A 26,470-nucleotide genomic window follows, 5' to 3' on the forward strand; every position below is an offset into this window, starting at 1 on the left:
AGCAGGTGTCTGCGGCCGGCCAGTGCGGCGCCGGCGGTGTGAGCGTGACGCTGACGGCCGGCGGCGGCGTGTGCGCCAGGTCGGAGCGGCTGGGTCCCGAGGACAGCTGGCGGTGTCCCGGCTGCGAGTCCAGCCAGCAGGCCGAGAAGCGGCTCAGTCTCTGGTCCATCCCCGACATCCTGGTCATCCACCTGAAGCGCTTCAGACAGGTACGCGGCGCGCGCGCCACGCACTGCAGACGGCCGCCGACAGGGACTGGTCGCCCGAGCGGCCAGCGCCGAGACGGGACATCAATGTGGGACAGCGGAGATCGAGAGAGGAACTGCAGGGAAGCGGTGTTTACAATGATCTGTGGCGACCGAGAGGCGCATGTTTGGGGCTCGAAGACGGCGTTGTGGCGATGGCTGTGTATCCCGTCTGTTGTGGCCGGAAGGTCGGGCAGGCTGTGTCCAAACGTTCGGATGATTCACGTGTCATTCTATTATTGCCGTTAGAACAATACACCCGAGCCAGGGTGATGCCTTGGTGTGACAAAAACACTTGATAATGATCATGTTAGATAAGGCAATAAGCTACACTAAGGCCGTAGCCAGCCCCTCCCCCTGTCACCTCCGCACCACCTACGAACCGCACACGGCACTGGAACTGTGCACCTGGAGCCTCCCGCCATCACAACCTTATGAACGACGGCGAGCGAAGCAACCAGTCAAAAGCTCGCGTGTGCCCCCACCCCCGCCCGTAACCCCGCGCCCTCCCAAATCACGGCGTGCCGCGCCGGCCGCAGACGAACAACCAGCGGAGCACATCGAAGCTGACGACGCTGGTGGACTTCCCGCTGCACGGGCTGGACATGGGCCAGCACCTGGCGACGCGGCCGGGCGCCGCCGGCGGCGAGGCGGCCCCGTCCGGCCTGGGCCTCCTCAGCGCCTGGTCGCCGTGGAAGCGGCACCAGCGGCCGGCCGGCGCCGCTGGCCGCGCCGGCGGCGTCTACGAGCTCTACGGCGTCTGCAACCACCACGGCAAGGACCTGCAGAGCGGCCACTACACCGGTGAGTGCTGAGCAGGGCCGGCCGCTGGCGACGCCTGGCAGAGGCCACCGAGCTCTTCTTGATCGGTCCGGGCGAGTGAAGTTGGTGTGGGCATGCGGCGGAGGGGTTGGGGTGCTGTTTTTACGTCATTTGACGGGGTCGTGTTTCCACCGCCAGAGGCTTGCAACGGTCACGGTTTTGCCAGAGTGTGCCTATGTCCTTTCCTCGTAACACGGATTATTGGATTTGCCCAATGCATTGCAATGTATTGTAAGGTTTAAAAGCCTCTACGTGGTGGCTTCACCAGCACAAGTGACGTGTCCACGTGGGCAGGAGGGATCACGGCATGGTAGCACAGTGAAGGCGGCGAGGAAGCGGTGACCATGCCGGGACCGCTGCGGGCCTCACGTCCGCGAGCTGCTCGCTCCTCCGGCACAGTATCGCGCGCCACCAGCCTGCCAGCGCCCGCGGCTCCACCCCGCCCTCTGACCCCCGCACCAGCCTACCGGCGCCCGCGGCTCTACCCCGCCCTCTGCCCCCCGCACCAGCCTGCCGGCGCCCGCGGCTCCACCCCGCCCTCTGCCCCCCGCACCAGCCTGCCGGCGCCCGCGGCTCTACCCCGCCCTCTGCCCCCCGCACCAGCCTGCCGGCGCCCGCGGCTCCACCCCGCCCTCTGACCCCCGCGCCAGCCTGCCAGCGCCCGCGGCTCCACCCCGCCCTCTGACCCCCGCACCAGCCTGCCAGCGCCCGCGGCTCCACCCCGCCCCTCTGACCCGCGCACCAGCCTGCCAGCGCCCGCGGCTCCACCCCGCCCTCTGCCCCCCGCACCAGCCTGCCGGCGCCCGCGGCTCCACCCCGTCCTCTGACCCCCGCACCAGCCTGCCAGCGCCCGCGGCTCTACCCCGCCCTCTGCCCCCCCGCACCAGCCTGCCGGCGCCCGCGGCTCTACCCTGCCCTCTGCCCCCCGCACCAGCCTGCCAGCGCCCGCGGCTCCACCCCGCCCTCTGCCCCCCGCACCAGCCTGCCGGCGCCCGCGGCTCTACCCCGCCCTCTGCCCCCCGCACCAGCCTGCCAGCGCCCGCGGCTCCACCCCGCCCTCTGCCCCCCGCACCAGCCTGCCAGCGCCCGCGGCTCCACCCCGCCCTCTGACCCCCGCACCAGCCTGCCAGCGCCCGCGGCTCCACCCCGCCCTCTGACCCGCGCACCAGCCTGCCAGCGCCCGCGGCTCCACCCCGCCCTCTGCCCCCCGCACCAGCCTGCCGGCGCCCGCGGCTCCACCCCGTCCTCTGACCCCCCGCACCAGCCTGCCAGCGCCCGCGGCTCTACCCCGCCCTCTGCCCCCCGCACCAGCCTGCCGGCGCCCGCGGCTCTACCCCGCCCTCTGCCCCCCGCCACCAGCCTGCCAGCGCCCGCGGCTCCACCTCCTCCACCGCCTCCGACCGCGGCAGCGGCGGGCGTCACACATCCGTCAGCTAATGGGCCTTTCAGGCTGGTGATGCCCGGCTTGGAAACATGACCACGCCAAGTACCGAACGCCCAGTTATTGTGGTTGCCATTCGATCCAGCCGCCCGTGGCGGCGTGGGTTCGAGTCGTTTTAGACACTCGCTGTCTGCGTTCGACCGCTATGACCTGTAGCTAGTAGCAACGACCGTGCTAAAGGTCAGGTGACGTCAGAGGGCATGATGGGCCACGCCAAGCATTGTGGCACGGCAAACTTTCGTCGCCAAATTATGTCGTTGACCTGGAATTTCACGATCTGATGTTGACGGTTCTGGCTCACGCAACAAGCACTGCTTAGCTCGAGTCCTGATCCTACGAAAACACCCAATGAAAAGGTCGCGACGAAATCTTCAAAAAGGTGGTTTGTTGACACATTCCTCAGTTATATTACACTTCGTCAATGCCGTATTTTTCTTTCGTAGCATGCCGATTGAAACTAGACCGCAGTCCCAACTCGCCCACATCACGATCCAACTTAGCTACTCCCAAAACACGCACTCAAAACGCGCCTCGGCGGCCGTTGGCTCCGCCTGGTGGAGGGTTCAGCAGCAGCCGGTCAGCGTGGCTGGCTTACGCTCCACTCTCACACACTCTCACTTATTTACACTCACACTATTGCTTTCTCACACTCGCACCCCACTTCCACACACTCGCACTCTCACACTCACACTCACATTCACACTCATACACTCACACTCACACTCAACACTCAACACTTAACACTCGCACTTACGCTCGCACACTCGTACTCACGCTCCGCCGCCTTCCGCCGCCAGCACTCTGCCGCAACGCCACCGACGGCAACTGGTACAGCTACGACGACGCGCGCGTGCAGCGGCTGGAGGAGGGCGGCGTGGTCACCCCGGACGCCTACATCCTCTTCTACCAGCGCCAGACGCTGCGTACCTGCGCCACCGGTGAGGCGCCGGCCCTGCGGCGGCGGTGGCGGTGGCCGGGGTGGAGCTCGAGCTCAATAACCGGGCGCCGGCCGGTGCCGGCAGCAGCGGAGATCAGCGTCTACGCGATGTTGCAGCAGCTGCGTGCGGTGCTGTGGTGACGACCCGGTCGGTCTCGGCCTGGAGGGGCGGCCTGAGGCGGCCAAGGCCTCAGCTCGTGCCCCCAGCGTCATTGCCGCTGGGGCGGGCGGATGTGGAACGGTGACAGGGTGGCGCCGTGCTCTGCGGCTCTCGGTGATTGGCCCCGTTGAAGGCGTGACCCATCCCCACACAGTGCACTGTTTTCGTTGGGGGCTTGTCCCTGCACACAATGCAAGCAAGTGTTGTTAAATGCATCGTCTTATCGCCCCATAGCCAAGCAGTCGCTGCGTCCCAAAAGCTGTGATCATACTTACAGAAGGTGTGTGTAACTGGGTGCAGGGTAGATACGCAGCTCATAACTGGAAACCTCGAATCCCCATAAACCAAACTGGTTCAACTCGCAATGTTTGTGATAGTGTGTCGCGCGTGGTCGTACGCATACACGTACCACACACTGTGTGTATCAGGAATAGCACGCGACATGCCCGCCCGTGCCGATGTGCGAGCTGGGGCCCACGACTGAAGCTTTGGGAATGCTCCCTGCACGCATCGTGCCCACCGGCTCGTCCCGGCACTGACGGCGTGCCGGCCGTGTTCGCAGAGGTGGCCGCGGGAGGCGCCGCCCGTCACTGGGCCTACCGGATACCGGCGCGGCCGGCGAGTGGCGCTCGCGGTGAAGCCCCCGCCGACCCTGCCTCCACCGCCGCCGTCGCCGCGGGGGACGCCACCGGCGCCAGTGAGTCAGACGCGGCCGCGGGCCCGGGGGCGGGTCTGGGCCGGCGCCGCCAGTAAAGGCGTGATCCATGTGTGACGGGCAGGGATGCTGCGCGACCGTCCGGCGGTTTCCGCGGCGGGCCTTCAGATTGAGAACTTCGAAAAAGTCTTTTTAAGTAATCTTTGAATAGATCTTTCTGCTCGGGATTTGAAATCAATGGTATGGGATCATGTTTCATGGCTCCATATTGACCTCCTGAGTTCGAGTTGGACGGCTGCTATCGTAACCGGCGTCCGACGGTGAGGGATGGCTCGATGGTGTAGGGCTGCATTGGAGGCGCCGCCGAGTGCCGCGGCTGTGCCGGTGACGTGGCGCCCCCCCCCCCCCCCCCCCCCCCCCCCCCCCCCCCTCCTCCCCGCAGAGCCGGAGGCGGCAGGCGGGCCGGAGCAGGGCTCACCGACCCACCTGAGCCGCGGCGGCCGCTACAGCACACTGCCGGCCGGCCGCGCCGCCGCCCGGCCGGCGCGGGCCGACCAGCCCTGCAGTGACGACGAGGCGCCGCTGGCCAGTGAGGAGATGGTATGTGGACGGATGGCGTCGTAGTGGGCACTGTGTGCAGGAACCCAGGAAGGACGGAATTGGTGCTGTTTGTTTGGTGAACCCAGCCAGGAGCGCCGTGAAGTTTGTTGAGTTTGTTTGTTTTCCCTCAGTTCTGGGCATTTGAGCACCAGATGTTGTAATTGTCGGGTGCCTGCTGACGCACGATTCATTGCTTGTTTTCCCGTGCCGCATTGTTAGGTCGGGACGCCTTGTCCACGGACCAGGCCGAGGTCTAGCACCGCCCGGTCCTGTGACCCATCCCTCCTGATCGCCCTCGCTGTCCACAAGAAGCCGTGGACAGCGCGTTTGTCCACGTGGATCCGTGGCTGTCCATGGCCAGCGTGTCCCACAGTCGTTCTGCGGATCTGGATTTGAGATCAGCGCGTCGAGCTGTCATTATTCCGCGCGGTGTTTCTTCTCCGGTGTTTCGAGGCTCGGTGTCCGCGCTGCGCTGTGGCTTGCAATCATGCGGCCCGTGCTGAAAACCCACAGTGACTGTCCGCGCCCTGCTGTGACGACCCTGTCGGCGCCGTGCCGTGGCGTCGTGAATGAGGAGCGCATCCCGCCGCCTGTGGGAGCGTCGCTGCCTCGCGACGGGCGGTTACGGGCGCCCGACCGCCGCAGGTGGAGCTGGAGGGCTCGGCCACGCCGCTGGTGCGGCCTCGGCGTCCGTCGGCCGGCTCGGTGCCGTCGGCCGGCCGGCTGACCAACGGCCGGGCGGCGTCACGTGGCCCCTCCCCGGCGCTGACTGACGCCGACGAGCGCATGCCCAGCCGGCCTCAGGTGAGCCCCGGCCCGGGCACCGGCGCTGGCGGGCGACCGCTCGCCTGGGGTAGCTCACCAGCTGATATAGGGCTGCAGGGGGCAAAACGTCTTTGCGGAGTTAAACTTCATGTAGCTATCCTTCGCAGTGTGCGTGTCAACGCGCCTTTACGTCATGATTTCAATGCAGGACATGAGTGTGATCCCGCCCCGTGGTGATCGTGACATCTCCGCCAACTTCTGCCGTCCCCAGGTAATCGTGATTGGGAAGAACGCCGGCTCCGCCGTCACCAATGGCGACGGCGTGTTCGGCGACCGCATCCAGATATTCGTCCGCCAGCCGGACGCCGACGCCGCCGACGCGCCTGGCGGTAACAGCGCCAAGCCCAAGTGCGCGGCGCCGTCGACAGGTGTCGCGCCGCTGACCAACGGCCACCACGCGGCCGAGGAGTCGCGGCTCTGAGCGTCGGCCGCCGCCGCCGCATGTGTTCACGGCCGCTGGCGCCCGCCGCGCACTGGTGCAATGTTCGGGCCCGGGCCTGTCGCCCGCTCGAGCCCACGTGACTGCGGCCGCCGCCGCACGCACACATATCGCTAGCGGCGCGCCGCGCACACGCGCTTTTCGATAATCGGTTTGTACGCGGTCGATGGCGAGGCCGCGCTTTTTACGAGCGCGCCTCGGCTTGACGGTGCGAGCTCGCACGCGCTGCGGTCGGGCGCGGCGGCTTGGGGGCGCTCGCGCCGCGCCGCCGCGGCCAGGCGGTGGTGCCGCCCGCCTTCTCCACACCGCCTTGTTGATGCTGCCGACGGACTGTCGCGAGGGTCTGGACTCCGGGGCGGAGTCTGGACTCGGGAGCGAGCGCCGGCTCCGGGGCGGGGTGTGGCCGCGCCTGCTGAGCCGCGGGTGGGGCTCCCGCGGCCCGGCCCGGGCCGAGCGGGCCGAGCCAGGTCGCCGTGGTGACGCGGGCTTCGATGGCTGGATGGCTGCGCTTCGAGACCGTATTTATCGTGCGTTCTTCAATACTATTTTAAATCAAAACGTGGCGATGATTCTGTGAGGACGTCGGTGTTGGTACGGAGGGCCGCTCGCTCTGGGGAGGCAGGCGGGAACGGATGTGCGGGGCGGTTGGAGTTGGGAGACGTGGCTCCCCTGCCGCTAGCCGGCTCGCTTTTGTACCGATAGATGGCGTTGAGAGCTGCCGGTACAGAACTGGCGATGCCTCAACAACGAATGACCTAGCGGCGGAACTAATTCAGAGATTCCATGCATTTACAAATACGCTCATAATCATGGTCGACTATAACCATGGAAATATGAGCGAAGGAGCCACTGCGCAGGTTGTAATATACCAGTTGTGAAGTAACTAGACTGATATTTACCGAATCCCATTAAAGGGCGCCTCGCGAAGTGATGCTCGGGCGGCTGTCCCTACATGTGGCAAGGCTGGCATGCACAGCAGTGTGACGTGGTCGAGCTGTTCGTCACGGCGGGGTGCCATTCGTGCGAGCAGCACCTGTGAAGAGTCGCTCAGGACTTGTGTAGAGGCCAGTCGACCACCACCAGCGTCAGTTCCTACAAGATTGAAGGCTTATATCTTTATCATGAAAAGATGATATAATCATGGTGATGTTTTTACCAGCCTCTCCCGTGCGGGCGCCCAGGGGCGTAATTGGTACAGTTACAGGGGATTGGCACAACGGTCGACGGAGGGCCCCTATTGATACCCACAGCTGCACGCACCTACAGACACACACGCGCGCACGCTCGCTCGCATGCACGTACGCATATACTTATGCATACGAGGGTCTGTTAACAATCACAGCAGACTCAGATCTGGTGATATCACTAGGAAAATGTCCGATTCATGATAAAACCCTTAAGTGGTTGCAACTTATACCAGACCATGCAATATGACAATCTATATCTGTTTTTTATCATGAGCTTTGGTGTCATTTTTTAAACACACATCGACAAGAAGCTAAAGCTATTATCAGTTGCATCGAGAACATTTCCAGAAAGATCAAATCAACAATGCTGTATACCCGCTGTGATCTCTAACAAAACATCATAATAATCTATTTCTTACATTTACGCGCGCGCGCGCGCACACACACACACACACACACACACACACACACACACACACACACACACACACACACACACACCACACACACACACACACACACACACACACACACACCACAACACACACACACACACACACACACCACACACACCCCAACACACACACACCACACACACAACACACACACACACACACACACACACACACACACACACACACACACACACACACACACACACCACACACACACAACACACACACACACACACACACACACACACACACACACACCACACACACACCACACACACATACATATATATATATATATATATATATATATATATATATATCTCTCTCTCTCTCTCTCTCCTCTCTCTCTCTCTCTCTCCTTCTCTCTCTCTCTCTCTCTCTCTCTCTCTCTCTCTCTCTCTCTCTCTCTCTCTCCTCTCTCTCTCTCTCTCTCTCTCCCTCTCTCTCTCTCTCTCTCTCTCTCTCTCTCTCTCTCTCTCTCTCTCTCTCTCTCTCCTCTCTCTTCTCTCTCTCTCTCTCTCTCTCTCTTCTCTCTCTCTCTCTCTCTCTCTCTCTCTCTCTCTCTCTCTCTCTCCTCTCTCTCTCTCTCTCTCTCTCCTCTCTCTCTCTCTCCTCTCTCTCTCTCTCTCTCTCTCTCTCTCTCCTCTCTCTCTCTCTCTCTCTCTCTCTATCTATCTATCTACCTATCTATCTATCTATATGTTTAATCATTATTTGATATATGACACAACATAAAAACAAAACATTCGTTGACAAAAAACGCTGAGTCGGCTACAGTTGTTGCTAACAGGAAATGCTCCAAGCAATATAAACAAGAAAGTCTCGTAAGCAAGGAATCATAGCAGGTCCCTCAAGAAAGTTAAATGGGCAAATTCGTTAAAAAGCATAGTTGTGGTAGGTTAAGCTGTTGGGCCCTCAATTCGGCAACGCTCCTCTCGAATCAATTACACAAAACGGCACGCCCCGCTCCCTCCCTTCGCCCCTTCTCTACGCCAGGCCTCCCACTTCCTACCCTCCACTGTCGCGGCCGTGTCGAGTGGGCCATACTACCGGCGCACCGCTCAGCTTCATCGCCGACTCCCCGCCTCCTCGCGACCTGGCGGGGCCGCGGTCGAGAACAGGCTGCCGGCTCTGACGCTGAGGTTTGGCCGGCTGGCTAATCTGACTCGTTTTGTCACTCATGTACGCTGTCCCAAGAGATGCGGGCCCAGTCGCGTCTCCGTCTTACTAGCGATTGCAGCCACTTCTTAACCGTGAACGTAATGTTCTGCCGGTCACCAGGCTAGGTCCGGGGCTGAGTGTTCTGCCGGTCACCAGGCAAGGTCCGGGGCTGAGTGTTCTTGCCGGTCACCAGGCTAGGTCCGGGGCTGAGTGTTCTGCAGGTCACCAGGCTAGGTCCGGGGCTGGCTAGGGTCCCAGGCTAGGTCCGGGGGCTGAGTGTTCTGCCGGTCACCAGGCTAGGTCCGGGGCTGAGTGTTCTGCCGGTCACCAGGCTAGGTCCGGGGCTGGCTAGGTCCCAGGCTAGGTCCGGGGCTGAGTGTTCTGCCGGTCACCAGGCTAGGTCCGGGCTGAGTATTCTGCCGGTCACCAGGCTAGGTCCGGGGCTGAGTGTTCTGCGGTCACCAGGCTAGGTCCGGGGCTGGCTAGGTCCCAGGTTAGGTCGGGGCTGAGTCACGATATCGCCCTGAACACTCGGTCTTTATAAAAACAGATACATGCCGTGGTTGCATGGGGTGTACTGCGGAACAGCACGGCCGCTTGGCGCAGCATGCGTAAGAATTTGCTGGGTATCCATCAATGCTGACGGACTGAAGGCTGAGAGCCACATGAGCTGAATTACGGCCGCTTGTAACGCGGTCGCGTAGTTGTGCCGCGGTAAATAGAGATAATCTTCGCCCCAGCCAGTCCTCGATTCACAAGTTAGCTTGCGCATGACCTGAGTATTCTGATGGGTTCACAGGCTTGACACCACACAGGCTACAGCCAAAGCAGGCATTCGCGATCCTGTGCATTGACAATCGGCACGCGCATCATTTATTTCTACGCAACATCTTTGGCCGATGGTGTACCTTGGCTCCTGCCCGCGGTATCCACTCAGGAGGGGATCAATTTCACTTGGGGTAGGTACGTGTCGTCAAGGGACTGCCTGCTCCGTCGCTGCGCAATGGCCTCGCCCGACAAGTGTGCGACTGTGCGTAGGTCAAACTGCTCCATTCTGACCTTTCTCGCTGACTGTGTCGTAAACCGGGAACCACGTGCGGTGCATGGGGAGAGCGATCTACGCTGGCCACTGTCATATTATACTTGACTGGTCCTTCAGCGCCGTGGCCGTTACCCAACAGCCGTACGTCGGTGTCCATGCGCGCGGGTCTGGATCTTTCGAAACGTTGGCACGCTTTCTTCTCGACTCGGGCGGTGGATGGACGTGCAAATATTCAGCTACGTATCACAACACTCCGCGACGCTGCGGGCGACTTGGCAGCCCCGCTCGGGTCCCGCAATGGGTGCAGCGCGACGGGCGCGGGTAATCCGGATCGTTTGCGCAAACATGGGACACCACCGCCATGCATGACGAGCAACTCCGCCGGAGGCCTGCCTGGCACACCATCCTGCACCACGCCGCGCAATAGCCGGCAAACGTGCAATTATGGCATTGTGTTTGGATTGTGTAACGCGTCTCCGAAGATGTTGCTGGAGGTAATGAAACGCTACAACCATGAATACCAATGAGTTTTCGATGCGTCTTATGCCATCCTGAATGTGGGTGGTGAGTATAAATAAACATTCACATGAACCAAAGTGATTCATATGGTCCATCGAATCCACATATAAAAAGGTAGCCAACGTTGCATCGGCTGCAGTTCTTAACGGAGAATGCTGAATTGACAAACTAAGCACAACTGGCCATCAGCTGCAGGGTTTCCAGCCCGTCAGTCGGGAGTTCTTATCCTGGCAATAATTGGCATCTACTGTGCCAGGGGGTGCTGGTTGAAGGGGATGTTACATTTTGAAGACATTGAAATGAGCATCGGCTATGACGAAATAAGATCGCTAATAACTATGTGTATACTTTTAGGTGGAAAAGGCTACTTCGGACAACAAAATTCCTCTGATTAGTAGTTATGCTTCTCAATACATCAGTCTTTGATTACGTCATCGCTTCTTGCGTGCCATTGATTGAGAGACAATTGACAGCGGTTATATTGGGAAATCGTGCCCAAGAAAGCCAAGTATGAACGACTCGAAAATTACAGTTTTCTTGGCCTTGATCACCGTGTGGCAATGGAATAGCAGAATATGAATGACGTTATGATGACGTCATGGATGCCTGGGTGAACTTGGAGTGCCCCCCCCCCCCCCCGAGATGATCTGCACATCTTCGCGGGCATGCAGCTCAAAAACTAGAATCGTTCAGGTCTTAAAAAGAGCAGGGCTGTGAACCGCACCTGATGATTTTCAAGATGGCTGTTTTAGTTCAATACCTCATGCACATGTGTGATGCTGAGAGGCAGCGCCACCGAAGTTGTATCGGAGGGCAGGACTTCCTAGGGGGGGGGGGAGGTCCCCGACAAAATGGGGCCTGTTCACAGGATGGGGCGTGCTCACTGTTCCTGGGCGGTGTCGTATCCAGGGAAGTGGCACCGGGGCATATGCCCGTGATCAAATTGGTGCATGTATCACATCAAAGGAATATCCAGAATAAAGCCTTCTGATTATCCAGCAAAGGATTTTGCCGTCGTGGGCCTCCTGTTCCAGAAAAGGGCCCCTGATCCTGATACATAAGGAATCCCCTAATCTAAAGCAGGATAATTCCCATTCACGAAAGGTGCCTCCAGGCCTAGCCAAATGGCATCGTTATCCCAAAACAGGGCATTCTGATCCACATCCGCTTTCATATGATGCATGGAAAGGTTCTCCTGTTCCAAAAATAGACCGTCCTGAATGTAGAGCATGCCTCCTAATCCGGAGCGAGGATCTCCTAATTCGTTACGGAGGCCTCCCGGGCCAACAGAGGGCCTCCCAACATAAAGTTGGTCTACTTATCTAAACCATGGGCTGCTTTATTCTCAAACATGTCTTCATGATCCAGAAAACGGTCTTCGTGGTGAAGAAAATGTCCACCTGAGCCCGATTTATTACTCTCTAGCTTACTTATGGGTGCCTCCTCAATTTGAAATTCGCAATCTGCGGTTAGCTGAAATGTCGTTACTTTAGGAAACAGAGGTCTCCCAGATATTTTTTTGCGGGGGGTGGGAGGGCGGAGGGAAAGACGTAATCCTTCCGCCCGCCCAGCAATCCGGTAGGGGGAACTGTCTCCCTTGCCGCCGCCGCCCCCCCCCCCCCCCCCCCCCCCCACTGCTGCGCCGGTTATTGATTATGATTGGTAGAGCTCAGCGTTCCAAGCTGTGATCATGGTCATGAACGGACGAGGTTAAGCATAAAGTTACATTAAAATCCAAAACACGTCAATACAGTAAACGCTCTGAATCTTCGCCGGTTCTGAGACGGTTCTGAGACATAACAGAGATGTCACAATGATAGATCATTCGAGCTCCCACACCATAGCGTCCGGCACAGGGTGCTGCGCTGATGGCTGCACGAAACACGGCCGTTTAAGCCGTAGGAATAAGGTGACCCACCCCGCAAGTAAGATTTAAGATAAAAATACTGACTACAGAGACTAAGATCATAAGGTGGTCTTGAAGACATAGAACTCTTAGTGTGTCCATGCCTTCTAATATTCGGTCGGTTTCATGCATCCTCTATGCATTTTGAGGAATGGAAACACTTCCTTTATGACGCTTCGAAATACAAATTGTTGATATGACTATGGAGATCCTGTATTCATAGTATGACTATGAGCTAGCTGCCAGCTGCTGATCCAGCTGATCGCCGGAGCCGCCCCCCCCCCCCCCCTCGCGCAGCAAAGCTGATTCGAGCGTCACTAATCACCTCACGTCACTCGCTCGCTCAGGTGGAAGGGTGTGGAGAGCAACGGCCATTCGGCAGCTGTTTTTCACAGTCTGAAAAGCGGACTTTTGAGACGGTGGGGTCGTCGCTAGTGCAAGGAGACATCCGAAAACCCAGAGTTGTACGTAGCCATCGCTCATAAATCCCCCACCCCCACCCCACCCCACTCGCGATGTTCGTGATGAAGAAAGAACGCAAAGATTGTATGAAAGGTGGTTACAGCGAGCAGGAAAATTTCAGAATCCAATGTGTTGAGTGTGTTGTTTATTAGACAGAGCTTTGATAGCTAATTATGACAACTTGCACACACATGTCCTCCTTGCGTGCGATGGTCGGTATGGACACTAAAACCACACAGGCAGACGAGCGTTTTCTAAATTAGCTGCTCAACGACAGGATTGGCTAGTGAATGCTTCTGGCTAAGGCCTGGAATGGTGAATGATTTCTCTTCATTCTGACATTACCACATTCTTTCGATCTGGGCCTTTCACGTCTGGGTATTTTCGTTGTCGTAACAACTGCGTTATCCTAAAACGTTGACAACGAAAAATGACGGCCACTTTTGGCGGCGCAATCTCGTAACACGTCATTAATCGCCACGTCTGGCCGTTTCTGCATGATGCCATCAGGCACCATTTGATGAGAACTGCGGGTGGAGGTCTGGTGTTTAAGGTCGTGCCATCATCGCAGCCACTTTCGTGTCGATCTCCGGTGACTTTGCACATTACTGTCAGCTGACTGGGCTGGCAGAGCGGGCCGATGTTTCGTCCTTGACCCGCTCGGCTCCGGGTCACCGTGCTCAGCTGATATTTGCCGAGTTGCCCAATCCCGCCGCCGTGAATACCCCGCAGGGCATTCAAGACTGCGGTGATATGCGTTTCTGTCGTGATAGATGTCCTGATGGGCCTGCAATTGGTGTCCTTTCAAGCCTCGGGCAGGCCTCTCCAGACTCATGACGTGTGGTTCGCAGATCGGGCCGCCAATCTCCGCCGACTCATACAGGACCAGCGAACAGGACCGCCTCTCACGGCAGAACTTGAGTCTGAGTTCGCCCCGGCCGGTCTGCGTTGGTCCGCGCCTGACCAACTGCTGAGTCGTATGACACTGCAGAAGCCCTCCGTCTGCCCGCTCCCCTGCCGGCACGCGAGGAATCTCTCACAGATCTGTACGGATGGACACTGTACTGAAGTCTGCTGCGCAATGCACGTGCCTCAGAGTGCATGGTTAGCAGGTCACCTGATTCACCTGATCATCACCCAGGTGAATCCTAATTAGTGATTCGCTCTTATGAAGCAGAGACGCAGCAGAGAAGGTTGTGTGACACATTTTTAACATCAGCCACTTCGCACAAAACGCATCTAATTTAGTCACGGGGAGCTCAAACATGATGCGTCCGCTGGTCCCCGGCCTTCCTCGGTGATGTTTCTCAGACCTTCGTCTGGCACGCGGAAGAGGGTGTGATCATTCGTTTCATTGTCGGATTTATTGGTTTTTCAGTTGATTTTTCAAACAGTTTCATTGTCCGATACGTTGCAAGTATGTGACCACTTTGCTGGTTTCACACCGCTCGGGACGTCTCGCTGCTGGATTGCTCAGTTGTGGGCGGCGCCAGCACGGCATGCCGGGAGTAAAGTCTGCTGCAGTCACGAAACATCATAGCATATAGATGCACCGATTCGCGTTTCACGCCACATGTCCGGAATGTACAGCGATGTTCTATCAGCTCATTGGCCGACTTTTGCCATGTCAAATAAACTTGTGCCATGACTTAGCTTCTTACTGATCGTGATATGTTGCTTCGTACACTTCGCCTAGTTTGAGGCATGTTGCCAAAATGTATTGTCGAAAATTCCACTTTAGTTTAAAAGCGTGGTCGATGACTACCATGAGCTTCAGCTTCGTGACTGCTTGGTAGTTCTAAGTAAACAAAATGTATCCTGTTTGATCAAAGGCGTATGCTCAACGGTTGTAACCTCAAAGTCAGCAAGAAGTGAAGGACATATTCGACTCTTAGGCTTCCATAACTGCAAAACACCTGTAGGCGAAATGCTGATGGGTTGGAAGTTGTTGTGTTGACTAGATGCCTTGAAGTCGTGCTCATGGTTACTCTTGAACATTCGTAGGTGTGCTTTAAACTGATGAAGGCTTGGAGTTGAACTTTTTTGGTCATCTTAAACCTGCAATCGTTGAGCATTAGGATGACATTTAATCAGATTTTAACCATCACCCTTCGTGTTCTTTTTCACTTTCCCAGAGGCCCTGAATATATGCTAGACTCATGCGGAAGATGGCATTGAAAGCCTATGGTCAAACCACATTAGACAGATGTGTTTGAACATTGGTTATTGAACAATTCAATTGGTCAAACCGAATCAAAGCAATCAAATTTTGACTTTTTGTGACTCATCTTGTTTTTTTCAGAATCAAGCATACTACGACAATGCGGAAGACGGCGTTAAACACCTGTTGAAAAACATCAGTTATTTTAGCGAACAAGAAATAAGTGATCGTTGAAAACTGTATCATATGATGCATCTGATATGTGACATAATATTTCAGGTGAAAGGGATGGAAGCGGTTGTCGCATTGGCCATGGTAGCCACACAAAAATTAAACAATTCACATCAGTGGGAAGAACAAGGTTACAAAAGCTTTCGCAAGACGTTGGGGAGGTGAAATTGTGATTTCCATTGTATGGCTTACAAGCGGTAAAATCTTATCACACAAATTGAAAGCAACCAAACTTGACCTTGGGTGAGCTGACCTTGCAAAGACCACTAAAACGATAACAATGCAATTCAGATTGGTACGGATGAGAAGCGGGGTCTAGACAATCCTCTTGAAGTTTATTTCCTGCGAAATTTGACCTTTAACGTCGTTCTCGAGCAGAATGTCACCAACACGATCTTGTAAAATCGTTCATACATTGTGAGCCATGTGGCTCGCAAACGTCAAATTTTCACAAGCTGTGTGAGAAGAATGTAAACTTAAGTAGCCAAAATTTCCTTTTTCAGTCTGCCCATTTGCACCTACAATCTGTCTGTCTGTGTGCACCTCCTGTCTTCTGCCCGCTTACCCTTCCAGCGCCTGTACCTCTCACCTGTCCGTCCTTCCGGTAACTGATTGCATCTGTCCGTCGGTACATCCAGTCAACAGTCCGCCAGCACTCCTCTACACCTCTCGCCTCCACCCGCCCGATGCCCAGCCCGGACACGGTCCTTCTGTCCAGTCCAGACCCCGGTCCCTCTGTCCAGTCCAGACCCCGGTCCCTCTGTCCAGTCCAGACCCCGATCCTTCCGTCCAGTCCAGACCCCGGTCCTTCCGTCCAGTCCAGACCCCGGTCCTTCCGTCCAGTCCAGACCCCGGTCCTTCCGTCCAGTCCAGATCCCGGTCCTTCCGTCCAGTCCAGACCCCGGTCCCTCCGTCCAGCCCGGACACCGGTCCCTCTGTTCAGTCCAGACCCCGGTCCTTCCGTCCAGCCCGGACACCGGTCCCTCTGTCCAGTCCAGACCCCGGTCCCTCCGTCCAGCCCGGCCACCGGTCCTTCCGTGCAGCTCGTGCACCCGCGCGTCTGTCCCCCCCCCCCTCCCCCCCCCCATGTCCAGCCGCTCATCAGCATCCGGTGTCTATATCGGTCTGCGGGCTTCCGTGCCGAGGGGTGCGGACGGTGACCGGCCGTCGACCGCGGTTCACGGACACGGGAGAAGAAAGCCCTCCGCTCGCCGCGCCGGCCCGCCGGCGAAGCGAAAGTGCAGCCCGGCTCCGAACACCGCCCTTGCCCCGTGGGGAGGCCGCGTGTCCGGCGCATTCCTGGTAGATGCACGTGGTGGTGGAGTACGCACCCGTGGCTTGTTGCCATTCAAAAAGCTAATTCTGCTAGATGCTAATCACAACTAATTAAGTGAGGCGGCAACACTATTGCATGCCCAGATTATCATTGGGAAATGCTCCAAGCACGAGGAACATTCTTAGCACCGGCACGGCGCAAAACTACGGTCTCGTCACGCCACAGTTTACACTTACTCCCGACTCACGTAGCTTACTCCTAACGGCAGGTTTGGCTTGCCCGGAGGGGACATATTTAGTTTACCCTGCACGTGACAGGCTTACCCTGTTTTGCAGAGGCACGCTCGGTTCGCCCTGTTCCGTGCCGCTGGTGGCGGGGTTGCTGACCCGAGCCCCGAGCGATTGCCGAACAGCGCTGAGGTTAGCACGCGAACGGACGCTGAGCAGAGCGGCAGGTATGGAACCGGCCGGCGACAGCGCTGAGGTTTGTATGCGAACGGACGCTGAGCAGAGTGGCAGGTATGGAGCTGACCGGCGACAGCGCTGAGGTTAGCACGCGAACGGACGCTGAGCAGAGTGGCAGGTATGGAACCGGCCGGCGACAGCGCTGAGGTTTGTATGCGAACGGACGCTGAGCAGAGTGGCTGGTATGGAGCCGGCCGGCGACAGAGCCACCAAGCTGCAAGACAAGGTGTTGGAGCCGCTGTCTGATGGCCGTAATCTGCGCCTGACGGCTGGAATGTGAGGCTCCTGAGGCGCGCCAGGATGGCCACCGGCTGCTCCTGAGACGCGCCAGGATGGTCACCGGCTGCTCCTGAGGCGCGGCAGGATGGCCAACGGCTGCTGGTGGCCCGGTGCTGAGTTCTCGGACAGCAAAAATACATAATTGGCCGTCACTTTTAAGTGCAATTTGATTGCTATTTGTGGTCTACGCTATCGTCAAGAGTATTGCAACTGAGGCTGTTTATAAGTCGTTGCTGTCGTAACTCGCTGGCTCGAGGGAAGTTGGCATGAGTAGAAGTAATAACACCGTCAAAAGTTCTGTGGGTCTCAATACTCTCTCGCCGCCTGAGCCTCCCACGCTGCTACGTTATTTCGCTCCTCTATGTTGCCAGATTGTTATGGTTGATTTGGGTCCCGTCACCCCGTGCTACGCGGCGTCCTCGTGTTGAAAACGTTCGCTGTCCTGCTCTGGAAATACAGCGAAGCCTCTGGGGTCATTTGACCATGACAGCCCCCAGGTGTCTCGTGGCCTGCATACATGGTCCGTTCGTTCGGCAGTTCTGGTGATGAATCGGTGAGTTCTCATCATAGGGTGGCATCAAGATGATATAGCCAGATCAGGTGAATTTCGGTGTCGTATGCAAAGGTAAGTAACGAAGCGCAGTATTGGCTATTCATATCTTGTGACAACTGGTCACATACACAAGTGCACTCACCTTTAGCGGAAAGGAAATAGCCAGCTTCTGACTACGACAGAGCAGTGAATGGTGAACATGTAAGGAGGAAGTGAAGGAAAGAGAGGCCCGTGGCATACTTCGTTGCCGCTGTTTAGCTGCTACTGTGGTAACACTTATTACGATATCTCTAAAAACTTGAGCAGCTGATAATAATAGCACCAGTGAAGATGAAACCAATGTTGTGGCAGAGGTAGCCTGTGAGGCATCCATCATAATTCAAATGCATGTCTCTTCGTGCGTTAACTGCGCGTCAGTGGTAAGAACTATTTCCCCGGTCTCCTTTCCGCTGCTCTGGTGAGCACAGTCTGTGGTGCAAGCCTCCATGTCAGGTTATCAAGATAACCCCATGTTCGCCCCATTCTCTATGGTCCCATTCTTTAACATCCATGCCAGTGTTCAGTAAACGCCAGCTCCTTGCATAGTTTATTACAAAATGCCGTGCCCTACGAGGGGCCGGGTCGCATAGTTCAAGACACCGAGTCGCACATCACATCAAAAACAAGCTGAGCACTTCATCACTTAGGCTAAGGGGCGCGAATTCCCATACACATGACACTGCAATTGTTGACCAGATTGGGCGGACCAGCCGATCCCGTGACTCCTTCCTAGACTATTCACATATGTACACCGTTAAATAATTACATAACAGATAAAGAACAGCTGATTGGTGACCTGTACAGGAAGGTCACAGGCCCTCGGACGACGTAACAATAGAGGAGTAGAGGTGACTGTTGGGGCCAGGGTCTGGAACAGACACAGAAGGCCGTTAGTGCCGCCCGCGTCATGGTGAACATGGTGACGACCGGAACACCCAAAGCCCGCTGAACAATCTGATGCAAGATGCGACAAAAAAGCGGTAGAAAATGGCATCATTAAAAGGTGTCGCCACCAACTTCAATTATGTAAATCATGGAGGTCACAATCAGCCGAGGGCGAGGCAGTTTTCCGATTATGTTCCGCTTGTGCGAGGGCGGATACTGGTGCATTGTTCTTAAAACTGAGGCCACCCTGCTGGGTAGTTCGGTTACTCTTCGTGCCAACACCAGTTCGACAACTGCCACAAAATAGATTATCTTGATCGCATGTTTGGAGAGCGCGTGCGCGCCGCTGATAAGAGAGAGGCCACCAGCCAAGAGTGTGGAGGCGAGCAGGCGTATCGTCCGGTGAAAGGAATGATGGCTGCCTCGTGCCCGAGCTCGAAAGTGAGTCTGGGCGAACACCGCCTCGGGCCGACCACTTTCTCGGCCGCCGCTCGCACGTTCAAGGTTGCCGGCATAGGCCACCGATCGCCCCGCGCCTCCACCACGCGGCTTTTCCCTCGAGAGGGGCGTCAGCTGTACGCGGAGCTGGAGAAGCGCGGACGGCAGCGCGCCTGAATGGCGCGGCGCGAAGCGCGTCGGAAGCTGACGGCACTGAACGGCTGTGAGAGCCGAGACGACGTGAGCTCTCGCGACGCGTGAGGCGGCGCCGCGTGGCACCGCCGCGCTCAGACACGCCGCGCGACGAGCTCGCTTTCTAGGCGACGCACGGTGCATCGAGGTACCTCACGTGGCACTGCACCTGCCCTCGATCGTCAGCGGCGCCGTCGCGGAGAAAACCGCGCTGCTTCGGCCGCCTGAGCGGACGCCCGTCAGCGGCAATACAGGCGGAAGTGAGCAGAGACGATCGGAAGTAGCCGCATCTGAGCCCGCAGTGACCGCAACTTGCATTTGTCACAGCAGCCAGTGAAGGAGATCCTCTGATCGAACGAATGCGCGCGAGAAAGTCTAGCAAAGTCTGTGTAGTTCAATCAGCACCTCAACTGCCACCCCGCTTGGACCCGACCCGGCTTGGGTCGCGTTGTTGGCGGCTCGCCACCGCGTAGCCCACGGTGAAAGTACACGCCGCTAGTGAAAGTGAGCAGCGGTGCCGGGGGCGCGCGCCGCTCGTCTCAGCGCGCCATGAATGCCGCTCCTGTTGTGACGTCACCGGCCGAAAGTGCCGGTCAGCGCCGACGGCCGGGCGCGCCGTTGCGACACGCAGCCGGCGGCGGGCCGACGCGCTGACGAACGCTTCGCTGCCCCGCTGACGCAACCGACGCGCACGAAGCAGATTTTCTGGGTCGCCACGGTTACGGCAAGGACGCGGCCGGACTGATTGCCGCCCTGCGTTGCGGCAGCGCGTTGGATTGGCCCGGCGTGGGCAGCTGGGCGGAAAATGACCTGGGTGCCCGCGTTTCGTCGGCGCGCTTGCCTCATCAGCGCGAAACGATCGGCGCGCTGGCCAGCTCAACGCCGTTTGCACGAAAACAGCGCCAAAGGGACATTGCCCCGCTGGGCGGATATGGCTCAGCGGCGTTTGCGTAGCGCTGCTTCATGACGCTTGCCCATCGTTAAACTCCCGGCTGGCCGGCATGGAGGTTGGGCTCTCCCCTGCGCCTGCAGACGTCGCTGATGCACGCTTGCGGAGACGGGCATGCCCGCACGCCGCTGGGACTCACCACGGGCGCCTATTTGCCGTAGCCGTTGTTGTAGCTGGGGTAGGTCGGCTTGGGGCAGACGGTGACGTACTGGTTCTGGGTAGCGGTCTGTAATGGAGGCGAGGAGTGACGATACTGCGCCTGCTGCGGACGGCATCCAGAAAGCTGCTTCTCGGTCTATTTGCCTGATAGATGTGACTTGTTAGGTGCAGCCATTCTAAGCCCGGTTATGCGCATCTAATATGTTTTGCGATCAGTCGAGCCCAACTAGTGTCTCCCGAATGCATGAGCACGCACAGCCGAGCAGAAGTGGCATTTCATGCCACTGGAAGGACGCGCAGCACTACAACAGCGCGTAAACAGACCCCCCCCCCCCCCCCGGAATCTCGGAATCTCAGCTCTCAGTCGGAAACACACTCCAGCGGGATCCTGAAGTGAACGTACCTTGGTGACGGTGACGTACTGGTTCTGCGTCTCCGTCTGGGTGACGTACTTGTACTCGGGGTACGCCGAGGTCACGGTCTGAGTCACGTAGTTCGGCACGTTCTGGGTCTCAGTGACGTACTCGTAGCTGACCTGTGGGAGACACGAGGTTAGCTGGGCTGCTGGTCCGTTCAGGGGGTGAACGGGTCACGAGACATGATGGAGAGGAGCCAGGATTAACATGTGCATGGGTTTGACGCTTAGGGGATCCAGAGTATAAGATGGCTTGTGCGTTTCCAGGTGTGCTACACTGCCTCATTGTAAAAGCATCGAATTGGCTTAGATCCTTACTTGACCTTGCATCGGTCCAACCAGCTTTTGTGTTTGTTTATAAAATCATAGAAACAAGCTATTTTTGATTCCGTCCCAGCTGTAAACGTATCACGAAGTCGGTCCACTAAGGCTGTTACGAAGCCCAGCCCCCCGACATATCCTGCAGCGCCCGGAAATGGCTGCAATGCCTATGAACCACGAGCTTATCTCCGTGACTTGACCGTCGCGGGGAGGGAGGGGAAGGGGAAGGGGTCCGGGAGGCCGACCCACGTACCTTGGTCTCCGTGACGTACTGGTACTCGGGGTAGGCCTGGGTCTGGTAGGCGGTCTTGGTGACGTAGTAGGGGACCTGGGCGGTCTCGGTGTAGTACTTGCTCACCACCTCAGTCTCGGTGTAGTAGGCCTTCTCTGTCTTGGTCACGTAGGCCGTCTCGGTGAAGTACTGGTGCTCCGTCACATACTGCGTGTCGTACAGCACCTTGGTGCTCACCTGCGGGTGCAGAGGTCGCGCAGGGGGATGGGGTGTCAAGCAGAGTCACGACTGCGCTCGGTCAGTCCGGCTGCCGAGGTGACGTTTTAGATCCCTTGTTCATCTCTCGGAGAGTACAATTCCTTGCAATTTTCCAATATGGATGTGCCTTCGGAGTCAGCTGGCATTTCAAGCATAGGAACCGCTAAAAATTGCACCTATGGAGCGGCATGCATATCCATCTATGCCATTCTCGCATAACCAAGCGTAGAATCCAAGCATGAAATGGATTTAAGTGGGGGACGGACGCCGGCTGCAGAGTCTTGCATGACCCAATGTACGTTTGCCCCGCCTGCAGCAGCAGCGCTACATCCCCGTCTCCATCCCAAGCCCCTCGCCGACTCTGCCGGCGCGGGCCTGGCTCCTGCCGGGCCACGGCGCTGGCTGCCTCAGGCGCGAGACCGCTGCACTGACCTTGACCTCCGGGGCCACGTAGCTGGTGACGTACTGCGTCTGGTACTGAGTGCTGGGGTAGTACAGCGTCTCGGTCACCTGCTGGTACAGCGTGGTCGGCTGCAGCGCCGTGTACGTGTTGTACTTGGTCTCGTAGCCGATCTTGGTGGAGGTCACTGCCGGGAGCAGGCGAGGTCAGTCGGTGGGCGGGGGTGGCGCCGTCCGGCGTGCGGTGGCGCCGTCTGAGGCCGACTTCTCATGCAGCGGAACGTGTTGGGGATGGCGCAACAGCAGGGGAGCTGTTGGCAGCGAGACAGCTGCGGAAGCGTCCCTTTCCCCGGGCAAGGTAACCTATCCACGCTGGAGGCATGAGATGGTGGCCTTTAACAACTGGGTATTCCACAGCCCGTCTCCTCCGCACGGGGACGCTGGCGGGCGTGAGGGGAAGCCCGCGCCGTTACACCAGAGCCCAGGTGGCTCTCGAGGCGCCAGATTCCGGTTCTGGTGGCCAGACCGGTTGCGAATTGCAACACGCGACCTTCCGGCCTCTGGCTGCAACCGGCGATCAATATTCATGTGTGACAGAAGCGTAAGACGGAAGAGGCGCCCCTGTTTACTGACCCTTACTAACCCGCTTAGAAAACGTTTTGCATAAGCTATGCAGCGCCGGTTGCAGATAAATGTGGCGCGAACGGGACCCAAGCGTGCCTCGACCAGCGCTTGTACAGCCCGCCTTCCGCCAGGTGAAGCGGCGTGCAGGAGCCCCACGGTTACTTCCGTCTGCAGACATCTGAACACTAAAGACTCCTTCTAAGACTGGTCAAGCCTGCTCTCTGGCTAAGGACGCTGAATGCCAGCCTATGCTGCCGTCGCCCGTCGACGTTCTTTGAGTTCGTCGGCGCTTCGACAGCAGTGATAATGTTGGGAGTAGCCCGTCGCACCCTAGCCTGCAGTACCCTGTCGTACCCTGCCGTAGCCTGCCGTGGCCCCGCCCCACGTACCGGTGACGTAGTGGGTCTCAGGCTCGCAGGCGGGTGTGCCATAGCCGGTGGAGGGGGCTGGCGCCGGGGCGTCGTAGGAGGGCGCGATGGGCGGCGCTCCGTACTGCGGCGCGGCGTCGGGTGTGGGCACGGCGCAGGCCACGCCCACCAGCATCAGCACGGCCAGAGGATTCATCCTGTGGAGGGGCGCGGCGGTCAGATGGGGCGAGACGGCTGGGGCGGGTCAGGGGGGGGGGGGGCGTGAAGGCTGGGAGGGCCGGAACACCGGAGGGGTGATACAGACCACGGACCGGCAGGTAAGATTGGTGGTACCGCGCATCGGCAGACTGGTGCGCCAGAGACTGGCCCTTAAGACAGGCTGTCAGGTGAGCTGTCAGGCACATAAGGTGTCTGGTGGTTCGGACATGAGACGGCAGCCACACCAGGCAGGAAGACATGAGACGGCAGCCACACCAGGCAGGAAGACATGAGACGGCAGCCACACCAGAGACGGCAGGAAGTAAGGGTTCAGGGGACGAACAGCTGACGCTGCGCCTGGTCTGAGGGACAGGATCGGAGCGTCGGAGAGGAGCACCGCGGCAACGGTGGCGACGGACCGCCTAGGCGGTTGTGTTGTCGCCGCTCGTGATGATCGCGGCGGGGATCCGGAACAGAGCAAATGGGCGGGTGTCGCTGGTCTAGAGGCCGTGTGAACTGCGATATTTACTGGGTGATGCTAGAGAATTCGCAGATGCTTGGTAACTGTCAACTGCCGCAAGTAATTTTGAAAGTCACAGATTCAAGATGTTGTAAAGGGATGCCTGGTAATTGCAAGAACTGCCCACACAGACATTTTCAAGGTGGAGAACGCGACATTCAACACCAGAGCAAATGGTAGCAAACGCTGTCTTTAAGCCATGTTTGGCTAAGAACAATACGGCGCGGTGCAAATCTGGGCTCAGTGTGCTCACAACCGAACATTGTGAGCATGCAGCTGGGTCAACATCACTGCAGCCAACAAACTAATTGAAACTGATCTTGGAGGGTTTAAAGTCGCCGGCGACGCGGCATTGAAAGCGTAGACAGATTGCATGACTTTAACTGACTGACAATGTTTGGAGGAAAAGGGGGTTCGTTGTTAGAATTGCTAAAGCTTAAACGAAACGGGGGCCGACGGAGACCAGATAGCAAAGTACGGATTGATGAAATGTACAGGTGTTCGGCTAAGCCCAAGAAAAAGAAATTGCGACTAGGAAACAAAATCGCTCACGAACTGATGCACCCATCGACAGGCCCTCAGCTGCCCCCCACGACACGAGCACACCACCTACACAGCTTGGGTCGTCACCACCGCACGGCACCGGCACTGGCTGCCGGCTGCAGCGGCCCTCCGCTGACACCGGCGGTGCTGACCCGACCTCGGGTCACCGGGCGCCGCCGTACTTACTTAGCGTGTCCGTCTGCGGAGCGAACGAAAGACTGACTCTGCCGGCGCGGCCGCCGCTTATATACGGGCCGGCGTCGGCGCCTCACACACTTTCCACCTCCCGTGACTGACCCAGTTCGTCGCTAACCGGCGACGTCTGAGGGGGGGGGGGGGCAGGGGGCATTCCGAGCAGACATCCCCGGGTTGAAGAGGCTCCTCTTCTGGCGGGGCGGGAGACGAGTGGGCACGGCAGAGGTGGGCTGAAGATGCGGAGTGACCCGAGACGCCGTCAGAGAACTACGCCCGGCTGGTGGATGGGAACTTCGCATACGAAGCAAGGCGATGTGATGGCTGTCTCTGGTCGGCGTTATCAGCCTCGGAAACGACACTGCATGCTCACCATCCCAGGTGCGGGAGGTCTTAGTGGAATACACGCAGCAGGCCGCCTTGCCTGTGATGTCACAGGATGTCACCAGATACAGAGCAGGATTGTTAAAGAATCATCAGATGCTATTCTTAGCAGCCATACCGTGCAGTTGATCCATATGATGACGCTTTGGTCTTCCATCTAAACAGAGTAGCCCTCAATAAACTTTAAAGCTGCCTTTGCATGTTGCCTATGCACGCTAATGCTCTCCAATGCGCTTGTCTTTCCTTTCAGGTGGATGGGGCAAAGATCTCGTAGTGATGAGCAAAATTGTCACGAATAATTCGAGCTCGGAAAAAAGACCGCAAGGGTATAAATGCCAGAATTCTTGATCGAGCAAAGTTCATAAGGCTTGGGAGAGTAGCTAATGTCGCTTGAGACACACTTCGCCGGGATTGGCGTCGCGCCCGGGAAAGTAAATGTTGAGGTTAGCTAGTTAAATTGTTGTGAGATAAGATAATGGATAAATTCAAAGTAGAGTAAATAAGCCTTTTGGTACTAGTTTCATCGAGTGCTATCTGGGGATGAAATAGCAACCGCAGGATAATGCGATATTGAGAGACTTTATAGCACTATTGACTTTTGAAACAGTAGTGCTAAAACATCTTTTTTCATGGTGTTAGTGGCCATTGATTTGAAGTGAATTGCTTGTTTTTAAAAAACAGAACAAAACGTTCTTGATAACAAAATACAAACTTCATCAACGTAGCACTAAAAGGAGGTTCAGCTCCGAAAACCAACAGCTCTAAAATGTTGGTTGTCACTTGAAGTTATGCTAGCTTGTGCAATGATTGTAATGCAAAGATAATGGCTTAATAAACAAATAAAACAAATAACAATTTTTGGTATGGAAGCTTTGTGAACTATCGGTGTAAAACTATGTTTTTCAGTGGTGTTTAACCATAGTCATACGCTAGTTTGGGCAGTCATTTCCATAAGCCACCGAAACAAATCCAAAATTGTCAGCTCAATTCATGCAGAGTACGCTTCTGATGGTCTCTTTGGTTTCGCAAGCATTGTAAAAACAAAACAAGATAACCAACGAAATGTTACATGTTTGCCATTCAAAACTCTGACAGTCATTATTTACACATTTGCACCGTCATTTCCATCATTCTCTACATGCTCTGTTGAATTACAGCTGCCGACTGATTGTGACTGCCGGCTGATTGTGACTGCCGACTGATTGTGACTGCCGACTGATTGTGACTGCCGGCTGATTGTGACTGCCAACTGATTGTGACTGCCGGCTGATTGTGACTGCCGACTGATTGTGACTGCCGACTGATTGTGACTGCCGACTGATTGTGACTGCCAACTAATTGTGACTGTCGACTGATTGTGACTGCCGACTTGTTGTTACTGCCGACTGATTGTGACTGCCGACCGATTGTGACTGCCGACTTGTTGTGACTGCCGACTTGTGATTGCTGACTTGTTGTGACTGCCGACTGATTGTGATCATAATCGTGATTGTGGTCGAATAAAACAGAATAATAACTTCAAAAATAACTTGCA

The 26,470-nt window shown here is 57.1% G+C and overlaps 1 protein-coding gene across 1 annotated transcript in view; it reads right to left on the reverse strand.

Moving 5' to 3' along the window:
- The window catches only part of LOC119090906 (uncharacterized), a 53,900-nt gene extending 29,311 nt beyond the window's left edge, over nucleotides 1–24,589 (reverse strand). The window contains exons 1-7 of the mRNA XM_037213633.1: nucleotides 24,547–24,589; nucleotides 23,121–23,296; nucleotides 22,141–22,295; nucleotides 21,472–21,687; nucleotides 20,886–21,017; nucleotides 20,523–20,549; nucleotides 18,649–18,655 (exon numbers count right to left, since the gene is read on the reverse strand). Of these exons, the coding sequence (XP_037069528.1) occupies nucleotides 18,649–18,655; nucleotides 20,523–20,549; nucleotides 20,886–21,017; nucleotides 21,472–21,687; nucleotides 22,141–22,295; nucleotides 23,121–23,295 (712 nt within the window). The 5' untranslated portion in view covers nucleotide 23,296; nucleotides 24,547–24,589. The remainder of the gene's footprint in view (nucleotides 1–18,648; nucleotides 18,656–20,522; nucleotides 20,550–20,885; nucleotides 21,018–21,471; nucleotides 21,688–22,140; nucleotides 22,296–23,120; nucleotides 23,297–24,546) is intronic.
- Nucleotides 24,590–26,470: the final 1,881 nt, after the last annotated feature.

This window comes from Pollicipes pollicipes, unplaced genomic scaffold (genome assembly GCF_011947565.3).
Source record: "Pollicipes pollicipes isolate AB1234 unplaced genomic scaffold, Ppol_2.1 Scaffold_3216;HRSCAF=3773_pilon_pilon_pilon, whole genome shotgun sequence".
NCBI classification, from domain to species: Eukaryota; Metazoa; Arthropoda; class Thecostraca; order Pollicipedomorpha; family Pollicipedidae; genus Pollicipes; species Pollicipes pollicipes.